At 40.5% G+C, this 21,524-nt stretch overlaps 1 protein-coding gene across 2 annotated transcripts; it reads left to right on the top strand.

The window, feature by feature from the left end:
- Positions 1-105: 105 nt before the first annotated feature.
- On the top strand, positions 106-16,363 carry LOC310886397 (scaffold attachment factor B1-like). Of its 2 annotated transcripts, none has more exons than XM_083810901.1 (21): positions 106-467; positions 1,393-1,480; positions 2,501-2,565; positions 2,654-2,932; positions 4,052-4,114; positions 4,778-4,805; positions 5,731-6,229; positions 6,647-6,696; positions 7,397-7,497; positions 8,118-8,267; positions 8,367-8,467; positions 9,375-9,514; positions 10,279-10,367; positions 10,894-11,030; positions 11,655-11,948; positions 12,783-12,920; positions 13,702-13,741; positions 14,542-14,663; positions 15,383-15,495; positions 15,686-15,752; positions 15,969-16,363. In XM_083810901.1, the coding sequence occupies exons 1-21, from the start codon at positions 279-281 to the stop codon at positions 16,093-16,095; spliced, it is 2,880 nt and encodes a 959-aa protein (XP_083667027.1). In that variant the 5' UTR covers positions 106-278; the 3' UTR covers positions 16,096-16,363. The 2 variants fall into 2 exon arrangements, with proteins under 2 accessions (XP_083667027.1, XP_083667026.1); XM_083810900.1 differs by having other exon boundaries at positions 2,492-2,565.
- The last annotated feature ends 5,161 nt before the right edge of the window (positions 16,364-21,524 follow it).

Genomic DNA, 21,524 nt, shown 5'->3' with positions numbered 1-21,524 from the left:
GGGCAGGCTGCGGCTGCGCGCTCCTGCGACGAGGGCGGGGCGAGGAACAGCGCGCCTGCGCGCCTCGTCGCTCCGTCGTTACAGGCGGGCGCGGTTCCGCGCGCAGGCGCGTAGGCTGCCGGCTGGGGCGTTCGGTTCTGCGCGCGTGCGAGCTGCGTTTCCCTCCCCTTCTCCTCAGCGCGTCCCTTCTCCGCCACCATTTTGTGTTGTGACTCCGGCTTTCCGCTGTCGCCTTTATCCCGTCTCGCTCCACGCGTGCGAGTCGGAACGACGGCCCCATGGCGGAGAGCCAGCCAGCGGCCGGGCAGGGCGAGCCTGTGGCCCCAGGTGGGCCCGGAGGCCCCAGCTCGGAGCCAGAGACCCGGCGGCTGAGCGAGCTGCGCGTGATCGACCTGCGGGCAGAGCTCAGGCGCCGCAACTTGGACAGCGGCGGCAACAAGAGCGTCCTGACCGAGCGCCTCAGGAAGGTGAGTGGGCGCCGCGCGCGGGCCGCCTGAGGGCGAGGCGCAGCCGGCGCCTGCGCGGCCCCGGCCCTCCCGGCGCCGCTGAGGAAAATGGCGCCAAGCGGCGGCGGGGCTGCGGCCGGGCCCCGGGCGTGCTTCGGGGCTGCCCCCCCGGGCCCGACGCGAGCGTTCCGCACGGGACGAACGTCCCTGAGGGTGCTGGCCGCTGCTGGCAGCGTGGGGGTGAGTGGCGTTGCCGGCTCTACTGCGAGCCCTACTCCAGTCCCTAGACCTGCACGGCGCAGTGTGCGTGCTGTGGCACTCGGCTCAGGTGTTTCCAGTGCCGTGCAACGGTGGGTTGTCTGCCCTCCGTTGAGCTCCTGCGTTTACAGTTCTGTGCACTGGGCTTTTTGCAGTGTATTGATTTTTCTGACTTTCGGAAGAAGTTGGCAGCGTGGGCGCCACATCCTAATCAGAATACTTGGGATGCAAGTTGCACATAGACATCTTCCGCAGGATGCTGTCTCCAGGATCCAAGGCTCTTACTGTGTCATGACATCCTGGTGCTTGTGTACCTGTGCATTGTTGCAAATGCCATACCGCTGACTACCACAACCTAGTTGGTCGGATATTGCTTTACTTCCCAAGCTTCTGCTCTGTTTTTAACTAAAACTGAAACAGTATTTTTATTTTTTGGCTATAGGTTACACTGCTGACTGCCTTCCAGAAACTTTATGCCAGCACGTTACAATTTTACGTGTGCTAGATGCTTTGAAGCTGGTGTCTTTTTATTGCATATCCAAGTTCCTTCTGTGTAAATCAAAGTGTTAAATTCTTGTTTCATTTTTTTTTCTGCTGGCTGGTGTACAGTGTGTAAAATCAACAGAGAAACACAAATAGATTTTTTATATCTGTTTTTATATCTATCTTCATTTTTTTTCCTGAATAGGCTATTGAAGAGGAAGGGGGGAATCCTGATGAAATTCCGGTAGTTTCAGAAATTGTCAACAAGAAAACTTCCAAAAGAAGCAGCAAAGGTACAGGGGATTTAGAGAAGATCTTCACCTGCCTCCCCATTGGGTTTTCTGTTAGATTTTATCCGTGAACCAGAATCTTGCTAATCTCTTTTTAAGTCTGCCTTGCCTTTTGGAAAAGCGCACTGTATAATTTTGGTACTGTTGTGCACTGAATGTTTTGCAGTTGCAAGGCTGTAGCTAACAGTACTTGCCTGAGCCAGATTTGGATAAATCCAGTCTTCTGGAAAAGCTGGAACACAGCTGAAGTTTCTGTTCCTTGGTTCTGGCCTTTAATGCCATAACGCCTTATTTTAAAATAGGTGATTATTTCTTTACATGACTGTACCTTTACTTTTGAGAAACAGTGTAAGTTTTTTTTTTTTTTTTCCCCCAAGGTAGAAATACAGAGTTTCTAGCAAATTCAAAACGACCTCTGTAGTTTGTTGTGCTTACGTTTCATAGCTAGTAGCAGTCTTGTTTTTTCCCCCAGAAAACCAGATTTTAATCGATATCGGAAGTTTGATTTTTTTTTTTCAAGGCTTTCCATAGGGAAGGACGTGTGTAGACATAATTTCTGGATGGTGAGAAATAGTCTTACATAATGCTTATTTTTCTAAAAATAGTTTGCTATTTTTCTATAATTTAGTTACGTTAGCACAGTTTGAGCTTCTGTTGTAATCAAGTAATGTTGAAACTTGCTTTCATATTAGAGCTGAACAGAACAGTTATTTAAAATGAAAGATTATAATTAGGTACTTAATTTTGGTTTATATGAAATGTAAATTTTTGAGATGAAGCTTAAACATTTTACTAACTATTTTTTTTGACTCAGATTTTTGTTGATGCATCCAACATTGTATTTACTTGCAAACTAAAATGGGTAATCATAACTGCAAAGAAAATGTCACAATTGTCAGTCAGTTGTGGAAAAATAAGAAAAAGTAGGTAACTAAGTTGAATGGAATACGTATTCTGATGGAAAAATGCAACTTGAAGATGCATGTTTGTACCTTTTTAAATTCTAACAATCAGTGTTGCTAGGACGTAGACCAGATGAAGAGGGAGTTGAAGACAATGGCCTGGAAGAGGATTCTGGAGATGGACAGGTATGCGAAGCTGTGTTGGAAGTGAAGCAATAATGGTGTTGTTTTCAAGTTACAATGACTATTATATATACTACTTTTCTTTTTACAGGAGGATATCGAAGCAAGTTTGGATAACTTGCAGGATATTGACATGATGGATATTAGTGTGTTAGATGAAGCTGAAATAGATAATGGCAATGCTGTAGATTGCGGAGAGGATTGCAGTGCTGATAATATTCTTGACTCGCTGTCTGACAGTAAAGAAAATGCTGATGCAGAAACGAAAGATCTTCCAGATCAGCCTACAGCATATGCTGTACGTAACTTGGAGGTATCCCCACAATTTTCTGAAATTAAAGAAGAATCAAGAGAAATACCAGTAGCGATGGTATGCATCTCTTATGTGTGTGGAATCTTTTTTTTTTTAAATAGTATAACTAGTTAGAGTGTAGTTGAAGTGATTTGGGTCTCTACTGGTTCTCATAATCATTGCTTTTTCTTCTTTTACATATATGTGGAAATATCATTCTTGATTTTAAATGCTTAGATGTTGTTTGTGTGCATTGTATTACTGTACAAATTAATAATGCTTTGAACTCAGTACATCGCCTTATACTTGCAATCACATTTTCATATCTTTATGTAGGAGGATATGTGAGACAAATAAGGCTGCAGCATTTATATTTCACTTCAGCTAAACAGCAGCATAGATATATTCTGGATACTTTTTTTTTTGGTTAGGATAACAGTCTTAGGTTACTTAGGTTTTGAAAGTATTTTTGTATTGGCTTTCTGTGTTTGTCTGTTACACTGCTGTTATGAAGTTGCTCATAGGGGCAAGAAGATAAACTTTTTCCTCAAAGTCAAGTGTTTACCTTCTGAAACATATGACAAAAGGCTCAAAAAGTTATTTGTATCCAGTCTGATAGGGAAGTGTAGTTCTTTGTTGTGTGTACACATTGTTTCATCAGTCTAGACTATAAAATTCCAAAATGGGTATTTTTTCCCCCCCCTATGTCTTTAAGCTGCAGAAGTAAACAACCCTCCATCTCCAGTCATTTCCCCTTTCCCTCATGCAAGTCAAGGGAGAATAATGAAAAAGTTTTTTTTTTCAGCGTTAAAAGTGCCAGAGTTTAGGTCAACTCCTGCAGTCTTCTTTTCTCAGTAAAAAACATGGTTATCTAGTCACATAGACTTCTTGGCTCTATGTTCCTGCTGTAAATAAGAGAGAAAAAGAAACATTGCTGCCAGAATCAAAGACCTTAAAAGATTTTGAGGCAACCAACATATTTCAGAGGTAATGGGAAAGCTTGTTCATATGGTGGGGATGGGTAAGAGGTGTGGGAGTCATCAGTCAGGTTTTTAACCTCTTTGGTTGTTTTGCATGCTGAGAGATTTGCTTGATAGTTGTCAGAGGAAATATAATTTCTAATCTTTGATTTCTCAGTCAGATTTTGTTTGGAATACCGTTCTTTTATAGCTAATGAAATGCTTTCTGTTTTTCAAGGTAGAGGCTGAAGACGTTGGAAACAGTTTCAATGCTGCTTCATCTGATTTAACTGTAATAAAGGTAAATTGTGTACCTACATGTACAGCTTCGAGTCTTGTTATCCATTGTATAAACTATCTTGATACCTTATATTTAACTTCCTTTAAAAGAGTATGTATCCCGTTTTGACAATAAAGCTGAAACTGAGCTGTTCTGAAATATGGGCCTCATTTCCAGATCATTCATTCATGGTTGAGTAAGGACACTTGTAGCTTCAAGTGAGGCTGGTGGTTCTTTCAATACCACTTTCAGAAGGCAGACTTTGTAAAGTAGACTCTAGAGAAGGATAACACAAAGATAAAATACGGTCTATGTCACTTATATTTGGTAATTTATATACCCATATTAATGTGAGTAGGGTTGTAGAAGTATTACTGTGTTGTATGTTTAAAAAAAAAACAAACAAATGTTATCAGTGTTGTAGTTGCTTGAAACTGACCACCAGTTTGCGGCGTCTGTATTTGAGAAATAATGAAATACTACTGTTTCATAAAGCATGAAAACCTTTAAAAAGTAATGTTAAACCATCTTGTGAGAAATTTATTTAAAATTCAATAATTTCAAAGTAGAAATGGTATAAATCATAGTAACGCTTTCCTCCGAGGTGTAGGGGGGTAAGCAATAACATCTTGACCTTTTTTTTGAATACTGATATTTCTCTCTCTCTGTTGCTTTTCTCCACAGGAAACTGAAGAATTACCTTTGGAGCCAGGTACTGTGGTGTTTTTTTTTTTAATAGATGTATTGTGTTGGGAGGGGGAGGGTCCAGGGCTTTGAAACAGTTTCATTTTTCATTTAATTCTTTTTGTATTCCTGTTTATTTTTTAATGCATTACCGTAGTGTACCTTGTTATGGTGGACAATCCAGGTCATGCACGATCATAGAGATTGGAAACCCAGTCATATCACCAGATCTGTAGAGAACTACTTTTTGAAAACTTGTATTTAATGGGAGGAAATAGTTGTATAGAGCTCTCAACTACAACGGATTTAAAGAATGAGCCTTAAAGATGCAAAGGTTCTGAATATAAAACAGATCTTGTGATATCACACTATATTGCAGTTCTGTGAATAAATAAAGGAATGCAGGTAATATAAAACTTTGGTAAAGAACATAAATTCTGGTGACTGAACGTCAGAAGAAGGAATAGTGTCGTCATGGGAATTTTCTACAGATCATACTCGCATTCTGGGACTGCGAACACACTCATGCACCATCAGAAGATGCCCAATTTTCGTGTTGGACTGTCTGCTAAAAGAATTTCACAGAAATTTGGAAATTGAACTCTCAGTGCATTGATATGTTCAGTTAAGCATCCTGGACTTTGGAAGCTAACTAGAGAAGAAACAGAGCTGAACGATTTCATGAAGAATACCAAGGATCAGCCAGAAGGTTTTTGTTAAATCTGTGGGGACGTTTTTCTTCCCTGTTAACATTTTAGGGCTGATAAGGTAGTTTGTCAGACTGCAGTTAGCATAGCACTTTTAACACTGTGTACACTAGGGTTTTCCAATCTCTGTGTAGCTTAGAAGTTCTCTTGGTGTTAGTGTGGCAGCCATGCCAGTTCCACATTTGTGATTGCTGTATTTCCCTGGTGATTAAATCTTGTGCCATTCTATTCCTGTTAAATCCGTAGAAAATGAGAAAATACTCGACATTTTGGGGGAAACTTGTAAATCTGAACTACTTAACGAAGAAACTTCCGAAGTGGAGCAGCCACATGCACAGGAAGCAAGTAACGTGGTGCCAGGCAAGAGGCTAGCAGAGGAAGAGGATGTTCTTGCTGCCGCTCAGTTGGAGGAAGATGCTTTAGATTTGGACAGCAAATCGGCACAAGCTATGTCAAGGAAGGAGGCAAAGCGTTTAGTTGTAGCAAAAGGGGAGAGAAGTGAACAGACAATAGAGGAAGAGAAACTGGACTCTGAATCTTTAGTATTAGAGACCCTAAGCGATCAGAGTAGCAAACGATTCCAAGGCCTGGAAGCCTCTAGTGGGGAAACAGCGGAAAAAGGCGCAGGTCCTGAAGGCAAAGATAGCAAAGAAGATGCCAAGAAAACAGAAGACAAAGCTAATTCTGAGGATTCCCCTGCTACTAGAGAGTCCTCAACCAGTGAGGGCGGTGATCAGAAAAAGAGGTTTGTTTTTTCTCCGTTATAGACCAGATGCTATCTTTTTTCATTGGTCGTTAAGTGATGCGAATAAGCTGTTTCCTTCAATTGGCCACCAAGACTCATGAAATTGTAGCCTATTCCTAAAGAATCTGTTTTATTTCTCCTTGTGCAGACTTTTTTAAACGCAGAGGGTTTGATTTCTTTCCTTCCTCAACCTTCAAAGGTTGTTTTCTTAAATTATTTTAATTTCAGTCATCTGCAAAACAGAATTAATTGTCCGTTCAAGTATACAAGTCCCATATTTTCTCTTGTTTTTCAAAAAATTTGAATGGTATCTTTTATTTCAGAAATAATTCACTGGTAGGTATCAAATTCTAGCGTGCAATGTAGAATTTCATTTATGCTCTTGCTTGTTTGGATAACGGGATGTTTTGTCTTTAGCCCTGTTGAGGAGGACAGAGATACAAAGATAATCTCAAGAGATGAGAAAGGTATGTTTTGTATTTTTTTTGTTTAAAAAAAAAAAAGGAAGTGTGACTGAAAAATTTTTCTTGGTCAAATTTAATCATTTCTTTCAAGTCAGTTTTCGTAAGTGGATGTATGAAGGAGTGAATGGAGCAATTGTAGTTATTAATTTTAAATACTTTGACTTGCTTTTCTTGTGATCTTTGGTTTCGTTTTAGTGTGTAAGTGTGCACGTATCTTCACTGTAGTTTTTGTACTAGAGTCTCCCACTAGGTTTCTGAAGTGGTGGTAGGTACTGACAAGAATGGTATTTGTCAGAAAATGTCAAAGATGTGTAATCTCTATACTCTGTATGGTGTTTCTGGTGAACTGTGAATTTCAGTTCCTAATTGACAAAGTAGAAAAAGTTCTGTTGTGAATTAATGTTTAATACTTCGTAGTTCTCATCAAAGTGATTGAAATGTAGGGGGAAATGTGTAGATGAAAACTCATTAAGACTGTTGAAATGCATGTCAGGTGTGGAGGTCAAGAGTTAGTTTTTGAAGGCTGCAGTGTGTTAGGTGATTTTAAGATTGTTTAGAAGAGGTAGAGTTAAAATCGTGCTTAAAGTGGTTCATGAAGAGAAAAAGTGGAGTTTGTAGAGCACTTGCTTTTTCACTGTTGCATTCCTGTGTAAATGTATTTTTTCTTTTTCAATGTTTGGCTTTTTTTCCTTTTGTAAATTAGGTCGTGCAGGTAGTGGTTCTGGCAGAAATTTGTGGGTTAGTGGACTTTCTTCATCTACTAGAGCTACGGACTTGAAGAATCTTTTCAGCAAGTATGGAAAGGTATGTAGCAGATATGCAAGCTAACAAATTGTTTAATCAGTGTTTGGTTTATAGTTTTTCAGAGCTTATGTGCAATAATCTTAAATTTAACCTTTTTAGCTCTGTTCATGTTGCTGTTGACTTAGGTGTAACACTGGTAGCATTACATTTAGAATAAATATAAAGAAGAAATTCTTCGTGATGAGGGTGGTGAAGCACTGGAACAGGCTGCCCAGAGAAGTTGTGGATGCCCCATCCCTGGAATTGTTCAAGGCCAAGTTGGATGGTGCTTTGAGAATCCTGGTCTAGTGGGAAGTGTCCCTGCCTAGACAATTCTGTGATTCTGATATTTCTGTCAAATGTTCCTTAGTGAAGCACTTCTAGAACATCATGGACATGATACGGGTCACGGACAGTATACGGGTCAGGTTAAAATGTGAAATGAGCTTAACAATGTTGTTGTCTTAAAACACGAATGGAATATTGTGTGCCAAGAATGTTTCCTCTCTGTTAAAAGTGGATAGGTACTATACTATTACCAATACATGGAGCTGCTCAAATGATAAGTTAAAATTCATTTTGTGATGGATCTGCAAATGCAGAACAGATGTGTATATATATATTTTTTTTTCCCCCTGTAGGTGGTTGGTGCAAAAGTAGTGACAAATGCTCGCAGTCCTGGTGCTCGTTGTTATGGCTTTGTTACAATGTCAACATCTGAAGAAGCCACCAAGTGTATTAGTCATCTCCACAGAACAGAGCTGCATGGAAAAATGATTTCTGTGGAAAAGGTAAATGGTAGCTATTGCGTGATAGTATAATGAAAATAAAAGTGCATAAGTTTAGTGCCTGTCTTCTATTATTAAAAATATTTCTGGCTGAAATTCTAGGCGAAAAATGAACCAGCTGGGAAAAAGCCTGCAGACAAAAAGGAAGGCGAAGCAAGGAAGGAAAAAGACAGGCACCATTCAGCAGATTGCAAATCTGAGAAGTAAAGTGTTTTTTTATATTTTCCTGTTTAAAACTCGTTTGAAACGCAGCCATGTGACAGAAGGGAACAGTAATTGTAATAAGTCTTGATTTGCTTCATGCTGCATCTGAAATAGTAATAATACTAGGAAATTTGAAATTGCTGTTCTGTAGCAATAAGCACACCTTGATTGGCTCTCTGTTCAGAAATACAAAGCTTTTCAGGTTTTATCAACAAAACTTGTCAGTTACATGAGGAGATAGTTCATTTTTACGTTAACTGGTATTTTTTGTCAGAACTGTTAGTCCCGTAATCTGATTCTGACTTGGCCTGTTCTTTTAACTGACAAATCTTTCTAGTAATTTGTCTTTTTGATGGACTGTTTGCATGGCTAGTAAGCTGTGTTTCAATATTTGTTTTTCAAGTGCTCTGGCTTTTTTGAAAGAGGCATTTTGCTTTACTACACTTTGTTCTCTCATAAAATTATAAAAGACTTGGTAAAAGAGATGCTTTGGCAGACTGGTCTGCTTTGCATCAGGTGCTAAAGGTGTCTGTTCATAAAAACTTCTTTTCTAGTGGGGATCAAACCTATACCTGGGTGGGCCCTCTTCTCCCTGTTCTGTGTGTGAATGTTACTTATAGGCAGAACAGAAGGCTTTTATTTCTGGCACTCAAATGCCGAATACTCAGAGAGATCATCTGTAGTTTCTTCCTTTTAGACAGCTTTAGTGTAGTATTGTTTGCTAGTCTTAAACACATGTACAAGTATGCATTGACATACTGCAAATGCTCAGCAGCATGGAAGACACTGGACTGTGTTTTCGAGTGTTTTCTTTTTTTTTTCTTTTTACATGATTGACTTGATCAGTAAGAATGGTTATGTAGCACTTCTTGTTAGAATTTATATTAAAGCAAAGTTTGTCTATAGGTCTGTTGGTATTAAAAAGGAGGAGAAGACTGACAAAAAAGATGATGCTAAGAAATCAGAAAAAGACGGAAAAGATGAAGGAAAAGAGAAAGATGATCAGAAAGCTGGACCCTCTGATCGATCTAGGGCAGGCAAATCAGGTAATTCTAGTGGTCCTTCAGAAATACATTCAAAGATACTTGTTTTATTTTTAAAGAAAATAAGTTGATAAAAGCTTCATCATAGTTGCTAATACTGTATTTCACATCCAAAAAAGTTTCCTTGATTGGCTAACAAGCATTAAAACATTAAGAACTGTGGCTGGTCAGAAAACGTCCAACTTTTGCATGATTCATAATTTAGTAAAAAGACTGAACTGTACTTTGCAATACTTTGTTTTCCTGATTGACAAAAAAAGCCATACCACAAAATACCTTAGAACTTTTTTTTATTTATTCCAACTTTGAATGCTAGTAGCTTAGCAACACAGTTTTTGTTAGTGGGCCTTAAAGGATGCATATGGTAATCTGTGAATTTTATGGAACCGTCACTGGGTTTAGAGCTGATGCAGTGTTTTTTTTGTTTTTTTTTTTTTTTTGTTTTGTTTTTTGTTTGTTTGTTTGTTTTTTCTTTTCAAATGTGGCAAAAGTATGTATTTTGCAGACCTAAGAACAAACTTAAATTTGTTTTTTTTCTAACTGCCATCCCAGGTAGAAAGTGCTACTTATAAGTTTACTGCCCACACCCCCAACTTAGCAAAATGTCGGTAAGCTACTTAAATCATAAATACATTCTTCCATAGGACATTCAAGAACCTCAGTAAAATAACTCTTTACTACTTCATATCATAATGGTCTAAACTATTGCAAGAATTTTTGAATGTCTTGGGTATTATTTATTCCTTGGGCATATTTTTGTTTTCTAGCAAGTCGAGGAACTGAAAGGACTGTAGTAATGGATAAATCCAAAGGAGAGCCAGTTATCAGTGTGAAAACTTCTGCATCGAAAGAGAGGGTAAGTACAGCTTTCAGAGAAGTATTTTTATAATAATAGGTATAAACCAACTTTATATGCAAATAATTGAAGGTTTTTTTTGCCTTGTGTATTGGGAACAGCTATCCTTTTATTGCATTTTACAAAACGTTAAGATGATGATGTGAAAATAAATGCTTATATCTCGCCATATTATAGTCAGTTGCTGCTGCTGTAGTTGAGGTAGTAGAAATGTACTTTGTAAGCGAAGTTAAGATAATATATTTCAACCAGTATGGTGACCAGTGACCTTTAAAGTGGTATATCATTTCTCACCAGTGCAAGTCAGATCTTGTGCCTCTAATATTTATATATATTTAAACTCTTTAGAAGTTCTAGCCAGATTCTGGGTGCTTCTCCCTGACTTTTCTGTGGAATTTCAATATTATTTGCCTTTGGGAAGCTGTGAGAGCCTGTTTTGTTCAAGTTGGCATAAGGTGGGCGTTTTGCCTAGGAAATCTAGCTACAAGTGGTCTAAAAGCTAACGTATTGTTTTGATTTAACTCAGAGTACGAAAAGCCAGGATCGTAAATCTGAGAGCAAAGAGAAACAAGATATTTTATCATTTGATAAAATCAAAGAACAGCGAGAACGTGAACGTCAGAGACAGAGAGAGAGAGAAATCAGGGAAACGGAGAGGCGACGGTGAGTTTTTCACTTCTAAACTTTGAATGGCATTTACTCATACCTCTCTTACCCGTGTTTTTTGAACAGGCTTCAACATAGTTGTGTGCTGGACCTTCCACATTTGTATATCAGATGAATTTGATAGTAAACTATTGCTAGAACAAATGCAATGCCAAATTATGAAGATTTTTATTACTGAAACCAGTTGTCTCTAAGCCTGTGCTTCTAAGGAGACTCTCCTGAATAACGACTTTTGTAGGTACTTTCAGGTCTGTTATTCTACTCAGTCAGAATTGAATTTTCATATACATGTGTTTTCCCTGAAAGTTTGTAACTACTTCCTAAATACTTCCTCAGTTCTGCATTAGGACATGCTGTGCTCTATGAAAGCTTTTTCAGTCTAACTTAGAGTAGCTGCTGTTATTTATGCAGAATCCTTATCCTTACTACTTTTTTTAACCTATATGGACTAATTTTTTGTTTAGGTGGCTGTGATTTAGTTGAATATACACCATTTGTGTTTAAGCAGCTAGTGGGAAGAATATAACTTTCTAAAAAGGCAAACAAATACAAACACCCAAAACAAGCAATAAAGCCTAGACTCAAGATAATTGAAAACAAAATATCTGCTCTTTTAATTAGAGAGAGAGAGAGGCGAGAACGAGAACAACGGCTTCAAGCCATTCATGAACGGGATGAAAGACAGAGGCTCCAGAGAGAGCGGGAACGACTTGAATTTCAAAGACAGCGTCTTGACAGAGAACGCTTGGAGAGGGAGAGATTGGAGAGAGAAAGAATGCACATAGAGCAGGAAAGAAGGAGAGAACAGGAACGAATCCAGCGAGAGAGAGAAGAGCTGCGACGTCAGCAGGAACAGCTACGCTATGAACAAGAACGGCGATCTGCAATGAGAAGGCCATATGATCCTGATGGCAGGTAATAATAACTGGGATGAGATACTGAAGTCTTTGGCCACATCCATGTACAGATACTTAGGCTTTAGAATACTCTAATTTGAAAATACTCTTGCTGTAACTGTCATTGGGGTTCACAACTGAAAGCTTTCTACTTTGTTGCTGTTAACAGTTCAATATTGATCTTTAGAAAAAGTAAATGTTGTACTTAAGTACCTGTAAGCACAACTTTATTATAGAAGATTTGAAAGAATTGGGAACTATTTTTCAAAGACGAGTGACTGAGAATAGAAATCCTTCACTTAAATGGGTATAGAATGTGATGGAACAGTCTTAGGTTGTGCCAAGGGAGAATTAGATGAGACATTAGGAAAAATTTCTTAATGGAGCGGGTGGTCAAGCATTGGAACAGGTTGCCAGGGAAGTAAGTGGTGGAGTCCCCATCCCTGGAGGTATTTTAAGAGGCATGTGGACATAGCACTAAGGGACATGGCTTAGTGATGGGACTTGGTAGTTCAGGTAGACGGTTGGACTTGATGATTTTGAAGGTCTTTTCCAACTTGGGTTATTCTGTGTTTCTAAACTCTAAAACAGGGATGCCAGCAGGAACAGGTACTTACTAGACTCCTCTCACGTCCAGCTGTGCTGAGGTTACACTTTTTGTATGGTGTTCATGCAACTAGCTTCCTTTCTGAAACTGAAATGTGATGTCAGTTTAACACTTCAGAGTTTTTAATTATAAATCAAAAATAACTTTTTGAATAATTGGACTGAATGAGGTTTGATCTCAAGATCTTGTTCAAGAGAGCAAGAAAGGAAGACTGCTTTGAGACTTCTGTTGTGTCTTTTCTTTCAGGCGAGATGATCCTTACTGGCCAGAGACAAAGCGAATGGCAATGGATGATAGGTACCACTCTGAATTTGGTCGTCAGGACCGCTTCCATGACTTTGACCACAGGGATCGTGGCCGATACCAAGATCATTCTTTGGACAGGTCAGTAAGGAGGAGGCTCTTCTTTCTATGCCTTTATGGAAATTAGGTGTCTTTTCCTGGCTTACTAATGGCTTGAACAGTGCTAAAAACAAATGACCCTTTTGCATTTCTTGTGTCTAAGTTTATACATGCTTGCAATTCTGTCTCCCTCACTTAATATATATTAAAAAAGGTTGCTTAAATACTATAAGCTAATTTCTGTTGTCTGTGGTGGTGCTGAGGGAGATCCTGTAACTTCTCTCAAGATGGATGGAAATCTGATTTGTGAATCCCCATTCATTAGCCAAAGATTTAGCAGTTTCCTTTGCTTTAAAACTTTCCCTACTTTCATCTTCACAGCCTAGCTTACACTGACTTTACTTCTACAGTCTACAAAAATGCTTTCTGCATAGTGCTGTTGACACTTCTGGTTTATTCTCAAAGGAGCTTTGGCAAGAACTGTTCTACTTTGCTTTTGCTTGTAACTCATTTCTGATGCTGGTTGGTTCACTCTATATTATTCCTTGGTTCAAGGCCTGGCACAGTGTTCTTCCCTTAGGTTCCTGACCGTGTCTCAGTGACACCTTGCTTACTAATATTACTGTAAGTGTTACTTTGATGTCTTTGTATGCTAGGTTGTTGAAACAAAAAATCATTTAAATATCTTACAGCCAAACAAGTATTGGTGTTCTCAGTTTTAAAGCCTAACAAAGATAAATTTCCACATGCTACTTCATAAAAACACCAGAACTATGATTGCTATGTTGATTTGACTGAAACTTCTTCTCTTACTTTCTTCAAGAAGAGAAGGTTCGCGAGGGATACCGGATCGAGATGGGCAGGTGGGTCATACCCGAACAATCACTTCAGTTTAAAAAACAAACCAGTCCCAAAGCAGAAGCAGCACAATGTGCATGATACCCATTTCTTAAATGGAATTACCACTAGAATTAAACAGTATGTGTTCAGTCACTAACTGACTTAGTCTAGTAACGTGCTAACATAAGTTACTTGCTCACTAGGGCATTTAGCCATAATTGAGGAAAAAATCCTCAGAGTGATTAGAGCTGCAGTATGGTGTTTCTTCAGACCAGAATATGATATGTGGTGATAGAAGTTTTGTTTAACAATCGTAGGTGACTGCAATATGTAAAGAGGTAAATGCTGTAGTAATGTATCCATAGTTGGCAAGGATTCCCTTCTCTGATGTGTATCTAAACGGTATGTAGAAAATAAGTGGTGCCATGATGCGACAAGACTATAAAAGGACAAGTGTGAAAACTGGTATCACAAAGGTATACTAAAACTTCCCTTCCTTCCTCTCTTCAGAAACGAGGGAGGCATTCTAGTAAAGGAAAAAAAATCTGTAGCCAGAATTTAAGCCTTAAAAAAAAAAAAGCACCGGCACAACCATATACAAAGCTTCCACCTACCAATAACTGGAGTAGAATACGTACCGTGAAACAAAATTAGTGCCTCAAGTGAACTGTACACAGTAGCAACTATGGAAACAGTGAAGCATGAGACAGCTGTTTTATTTTCTGGCACATAATGAAACTGCAACCTCTGAGAAGCTGAAATTTTGATATCATAAAAGAAACCTGCATCAATTCTTAGCAGAACTCTACCATTTGCTTTCCAGCATTACCCAGATGAACGCCATGGAGGGCCAGACCGTCATTCCCGGGACTCCCGGGATAGTTGGGGTGGCTATGGGTCTGACAGAAGAATGAATGAAGGGAGAGGGATACCTCCACAAACCCGGTTAGTGTGTAAGAAATAAGGGAAGCAATTTATTGAATCATAATTCTAATGCTCGGTAAACCTTTGAAGGGGGTGACAGTGGAAGCAGTTTCCCAAGTGTGAATACTTTCTCCAGGTAGTTTCTTCAAACATCTATTCTCATCTGAATAAGCAAGGAATTTAGTGAGTGAAGAGGTACTGCCCAGGTAGCTCAGCTGGAAACTGGTTCTCTTGTAAATTTCCTTTTCTACAGATAAGATTGAGTCCTATGCTAGATGGTCCAATAGTGCCCACAAAAGTTGCATTTGTGACTAACAGGTTTTAAGGAAATTGATTTTCTTTCCTGCAGTAGTGGGGGACTGAGACTGTTCTTAGTGGTCTTCAAATCAGTGAGTTGTCAAGCTAGGTGTATTTCAGATGCATAACGTTCATTTCTACATAAATACACCAGATAGAGGAATGGTGGCTGATTAATTGCTCCCTGTGTAAGTGCTTTAGTATATTGTGATGCTAAATATGTCTGTAGATTGGAAAAAAATGGGCTTTGTGTGGAGGATGTTGTTCAGCAAGTTTCTCATTGTTTGACTTTGAACAGTTCTTACTGCAATGACTGGGTGGATACAGATACAGCTTGACTAATGCCTTAATACACTCTTTTATGGGGTATGGTGTTTGGCCTTACCCTATGCTGTTAAATTGATAAGGGACACACCTAGAAGACTTTCTTTTATTTTTTTAAGAGATGGACGTGACTGGGGAGATCATGGTCGAAAGTTAGAGGGGCATCAAGATCGTTCATGGCAGGGAAATGTGGATGGAGGAATGATGGGACGGGATCATGAGAGATGGCAAGGTACACTTGCTGCTTACCAGTGTGATTGTGGTTTTTCTATGAATTACTGCTGCTGAACTTCTAGTGGTAGTTAAAATTCCTACAGAGCTTTAACAACATTGGCAAGAAAGCAAATACAATTCTGGAAACAAAATGTTGCTTTTTTAATAGGAAAACATGAATACCTCCCCCCCCTTTTTTTTTTAATTAGGTGGTGATAGAAGCATGCCTGGTCAGTCAGGACCAGGCCATGTGATGAATCGAGGAGGGATACCAGGGTAAGAAGCTGTGTTTGGACTGCTTATGAATGTTTCACAATAGCTGACATCTGAATAAGACACTAAAATCCTGTGTCAATAGTATAAAATAATGCTTTCAGATTCTACCCAAGTATGGATTTGCAAGTAGAAAAAAAAAATAAGCAAATGCCTTTTCTCAGATTTGTAGTAGTATTTAGTTGTGTCCAATTTTGAATTTGCCTGGTCTTGTTTTAGGCGTGGAGGCTTCACACAAGGTGGAAACCAGAGCCAGATAATGCAGAGTGGTGGAATACAAGGAGGTTTTGCAGGCCAGGAGAGAACAAACAGACTGACTGAAACCCGTTTTACCCGCCGCTACTGAAAGCGCTATAAATAATATATATTTATATATATAAATATATAAATATATATATTTTTTTAATACAAGATGACAATGGTGGTGAATTCTATTGAGCAGGGTCACCTTGAATTTGTGCTTACGAAAGCAAGATTGCTGCCATATTGTAGCCAAATATATCAGCTGTTTATTTTGTTGTTGTGAATGTGTTCTTGGACAAGTGTTAGTTAAAGTTTCTTTTAGTGAAACATTCCATTTTTCAAAAATAATAAAACCAGATTATGGCTAACAATTCCATCTTCCTGTAGTCTTCCTTGGCGCACAGGACGAGGTGCTGTGCAGTCAGGTGCTTCTGGGGAAATGGCGAGCAGCAGTGGGGGGAGAGTGTTGTCTGTAGGTCGGGAGAGGCAGCGGGGGGGACATGGAGGGAGAACGCTGCTCCCAGAGTGCGGGGAGTTTCAAGGTTCCCTAGTTCTCATTACAGAGCATCTTCAGTTGCCAAACTCGTATCGATTGGTTTTCACAGTCCATTTCTGCCTCAAGCTTACCACGACCTTTCCCTGCTGGAAAACTTCATCCCAAACAGTTTAGCTCAGACTGAATGAAGCAGAGGAAAAGCATACCCTTCTGCCCATTTTAAACTGCACTTGACTGCTGTACTTTCTCTAGGAGGTTTTCCTCTCCCTCTTTCTGAAGCACAGAGTTGATACTTGTCAGGGAGGCTTTTTACCATACGTCTGCTTTCTCTTTATTTAAGGAAAAGGCGCTACCGATGGTTACCCTGACAGTTGAGGCTTGCCAGAGTGCAGAAGGCAACTCCACCTCTCTACTGACCATGCCAGCTGTGGCATGTCTTTGTTCCCTTGCAGATGTGGAAGCCAGGCGATGGGAGCCTTGATGCTGTTCTTCAGGGGCCTCTCTCCCTGCTGCTGGGTCTAGCAACCTCGAGAAGGAAGCTTCTTAGGTGCAGGTGTGGTGTACCTGGGAAGAGGAGTGGAACAAGCAATGGAAGAATGTCGGGGAGTGTGTGCATGCTGAAGAACAGCAGCTTGTGCTGTGGGTGGGTGCTGAAGGTCGCAGCCTACAGTTGGTTTCTAGCCTGGCTTCTAAGGGTTAGCACAGAGGTTGTGCACAGAGATGCTTGGTATTATCTGCAAGAGGAATCTGCCGAAATCACTAAATACTAGCGAAGGGCTATTGCCAAAGGAAGGTAAGAAGTATGCCTCGCTGTTTTCTGCAGCCTTAGGTCTCCCTGTTGCTTCCCTTCTGTCCAGCAAAGGGAGAATGTAACCTGTTTGCAAGCTGCACTGGATGGCTTTGAAGGTGCTATAACAGGTCACCAAAGGCCCGTTCTTTGGGAACCTGTCTGCATGGCCAAGACCTCCTTGGTCAGCCCCAAAACTTCTAAGTTGAATGTATCTTTCTAAAAAATTAGAGATTAGCCTGAGGGCAAAAGATGCTTCTCACTACTTGCGTATCCAAGTCCCTGTGCTGGGGACGGTCGCTGGATGTGTTTGCCTGTATGCTAGGGGAGAAGTCAGGATCGAGTGTTAGTGTTAAGATGAAGTGCTAGAATCAATCTCTATTAATTTAAAATCTTATGTACTGTGAAGCATGCATAGGTATGTATGCAATGGTAGCCTTCTTTTTTTCCGCTTTACCAGGGCAAAAGCAGCTACCTGACCCCTGGGGGGAGGGTTGTTGCTGAGCAGAGGTGTCACAGCCAAGACAAGGTTTGCACAGCACTGCAGGAGGAGAGGAATGCTGCTCGACGTCTGTGCCCTGCAGCCCCCCAGGGGAAGGGGAGAAGGTACTGGCAGGAGCCCTGCTGCAGCCTCCACCCGGGAGTCCTGTGCACAAGTTAACAAAGTTGGTTTTCTCACTTGCGCTGCTCTTGGGGTGCGTGGCCCTAGTACATGGCAGTGTTACTGCGCAACAAGCCGGGGGGTCGTTTTTGGGGGTAGGGCTGCGCAACAGGGGGATTGTGTGTGTGGTTCTGAGGGTAGGGGTACGCAACAAGGGGGGGTTGTTTCTGGGGGTAGGGTTTCACAACAAGGGTGTGTGTGTGCTTCTGGACGTAGGGGTGTGCAACAAGGGTGTGTGTGTGTGTTTCTGGGGGTAGGGGTGCCCAACAAGGCGGGGATGTTTCTAGGGGTAGGGGTGTGCAACAAGGGTGTGTGTGTATGTTTCTGGGGGTATGGGTGTGCAACGGGGGGCGGTTGTGTTTCTGGCGGTAGGGCTGTGCAACAAGGGGTGAGGTTTCTAGGGCTAGGGCTTGTAAGCATTTTTAGGGTTAGGGCTGTAAGGATTCTCTTAAGTAAGAGAAAGAAACTCTTCAACTCTAGAAAGCTCAATAAGTTCTTTTGCTGCAGAAAGAGGAAAACGCATATACTCCCAGTGAGTCAACAACAGTTTTTACTCTGAGCCATAATTTGTCCATTGACAGAAAACAACTCCTCACAGTGGACCTTTTTGGGAACACACATGTCTAAAAGGTGTGGGGAAAAGCGGGGGCCGTGTAGGCCACAACAGAATTAGACCTAATCATCTAACCTTTCTACCTGCACAAGCCAGGACAGGCATCACAATCTCACACCTGCACTTGGTTTAGAATTTTGGCTAGAATTTGGCATAAGGCGCTCATGCCTCTTACAAGCACCCAGGATTGAGAATATATTTCGGTTGTGGTGAACAGCACTGCTGTTGCTGTGTGAGCAAACCTAAACTGCTTACTGCTTGGAGAAAATGATTTCAAGGTCTTCGTGCTTTTGAGACCCCACCTGGAGCACTGCATTCAGCTCTGCGGCCCCCAGCACAAGAAGGACATGGGCCTATTAGAACGAGTCCAGAGAAGGGCCAAAAAGTTGACCAAGGGGCTGGAGCCCCTCTCCTACAAGGACAGGATTAGGGAGTTGAGGTTGTTCAGCCTGGAGAAGAGAAAGCTGTGGGGAGACCTTATAGCAGCCTCTCAGTACCTAACAGGGGCCTACATGAAAGGTGGGGAGGAACTCCCCAGGGGGAGTAGTGATAGGACAAGGGGGAATAGCTTTAAACCAAAAGAGAGGATGTTTAGATTACGTATCAGGAAGAAGTTCTTTACTCAGAGGGCACTGAGGCACTGAAACAGGTTTCCCAGAAGCTGTGGATGCCCCATCACTCAAAGTGTTTAAGGCCAGGCTGGATGAGGCTTTGAGGATCCTGGTCTGGTGGAAGGTGCTCCTGCCCGTGGCAGGGGGGTTGGAATTACATTATCTTTTTAGGTCCCTTCCAACCCAAACCATTCTGTGAATCTGCAACAGTGGTAGCTCAGCATAAGGCAGCTAAAAAGTTCACCAGTATTTTGAACTCTACATTGCTGCCGCTACAGTGCTGTCCAGAGTCAGGTTTGATAAAGCCTCAGAACAGAATGTAAATATATCCTTCAGAATGTAACTTTAGTACAAGTCCAAGACTTTTTTTTCTGGATTAAAAGCAGTACAGAGGCACAAAAGAGCATTGTAAATTACAAGTGTTCCAGTCAAAATAGCCATCTATGGTCCTCAGTGACATCTCCTGATGGTGCGCACACCAAGATGCATACTTAGAGAAGTCATCTATATTCAGATTTCACCATCTCTAGGTATTAATACTGTGCATTTTCATTTTCTTGACCGCCTTAAAAACATATGATGTGCTTAGCAGATGATGCCAGGAGAAAAAGAAAAATCACTCAACCTCTCAGAACATCCCAATCCCCCATCGCACCCCAGTCGTACCAGTACACTCATTTGCTTGTCACCACTAACATGATCTTCCTGCATTAACCTTAAGCCCAAAAAGGAAAACATTTGCATGAACTTCTCCAGTATAAAAAGTGATTATAAAATAGAATAAGTTATTCTCTATCTCTAAACTTTACTTCCCATGGGAAACAGATTAAAGTGATGGATAGGATGTGACCTTCGATTTATTAATGATTTAGCACAGTCAACTGTGATTACTTGTACAGAGACAAGCATTTGAATTCACACCAGGAACCCTGCTCACAGACTGCTTCCACTTTCCTCTGCAATACGCATATCCTTACTTTAAAACAGACTAATTCGTTCAAAGATACCAAACTTGGTATGTCAAAAACTCATTGATGTGAGCAGCTCAGTTTTAGAGCACTTGCATGTTTAAACAGCTGCAGCATTGTATGGCTCAAAGCTTTTTAGTTGTGTAATGATGTTTCAAGTTCTGTTGAACTTGTATTCTACATAATTGGCTTGCAGAGTATTACCAGAAAAGAAAGTAAACTTTGTCAAACATGCAAATGTATGTGAAGGACAGGGTAGAGCATTTTGACTAATCACAGTGAAGAAAAGTTATAACCATTTTCAAAAGCATGCTAGAAACAACTGACATTATTATTATTATTATTTTAATTCAAAACTCACACCAAGTTCAGTCATTTGGGAAACTCATCTTAGCATAACTGCCATACCAACACCTTTTAGCATGCTCCTTTCTCTTTCTTCCTCTGATTGAAATATATGTCAAGTAATTACATACAATTAACTGTATTCTTTTCAATGCTCTTCCTTAGTTCCTTTTTTGATTTCACTACAATTACTGCAAGCTTTCTTTTACTAGTCAACTTGCACTTTTCATACAATTTTGCACACATTTCACGCACCAAGAGGAACAATACAAAATTTTGTTGCTCTTGCAGAATGGTCGCCTTGGTCGTCACTCTTTACATTGGAAGCAAATCAACTAAAAAGCTACTTAGATACTAATCTTTCAACTGTTTTTTTTATTCTACACAGAATTTGCACAAGAACCTTTCAAGGAGTAGGATATTTGTAGTCTTCCCTGACAGAAAGTTATTGCACACTGGAAATTTGTCCTGCCTGACAAGGGTCTTGTAATGGGGTCCACGCAGTAGAAAGAATGAAATAATCAAACTGCAGTGCAAAATGGATTTTCTTCCTTTTACTGCAGGTTAGTATTTACATGAAACACTAACTACTATGGAACTTCACAAGCTACAGTATTGTAAAACAGCTCATTCACTTGAGACAGGAGCATAAAAAACACGTAGCGTTCTCCAGAAGAACACACCCCATCTCTGCTACATTGAATTATGTCTTGCAGTAAAGACTACCTTTTGCTATGTTCTTAAGCCTGAGTATGTCCTAAGGTCTAGTAATACCACAATGCAAACAACAATAAATGCTCATAAGTCAACATAAACACACAAAGGGCAGGATCTCCCTCCATTATCAAATCATAATTGTGGACATCTTCCTAGTCCCCTGTATTCTAGGAACACAAATCCTTTGCAGCCACCATTAAGTGACGCGTTACTGACATCTCTCTATTGCCAAGACAAAGTATGCTACAGCCTTAACTATGATAGTTGTAAGTCCCATTCCTATTTTTCAGAGGTTGCCTGTCCAGATTCCATTAAAACAAGATAGTAGCTGCTG

This window comes from Anser anser (genome assembly GCF_964211835.1).
Source record: "Anser anser genome assembly, chromosome: 25".
Taxonomy (NCBI): Eukaryota; Metazoa; Chordata; class Aves; order Anseriformes; family Anatidae; genus Anser; species Anser anser.
Note: the sequence above shows the minus strand (reverse complement) of the source record. Positions and strands in the feature narration are given on the sequence as shown.

Excerpts from the sequence above, each read along its gene's own strand:
- LOC310886397 (XM_083810900.1), top strand. The coding sequence starts at position 279 with ATGGCGGAGAGCCAGCCAGCGGCCGGGCAGGGCGAGCCTGTGGCCCCA. Across the intron at positions 1,481-2,491 it reads TTCCAAAAGAAGCAGCAAAG|TGTTGCTAGGACGTAGACCA; the intron begins GTACAGGGGATT and ends TCTAACAATCAG. Across the intron at positions 6,230-6,646 it reads GGCGGTGATCAGAAAAAGAG|CCCTGTTGAGGAGGACAGAG; the intron begins GTTTGTTTTTTC and ends TTTTGTCTTTAG.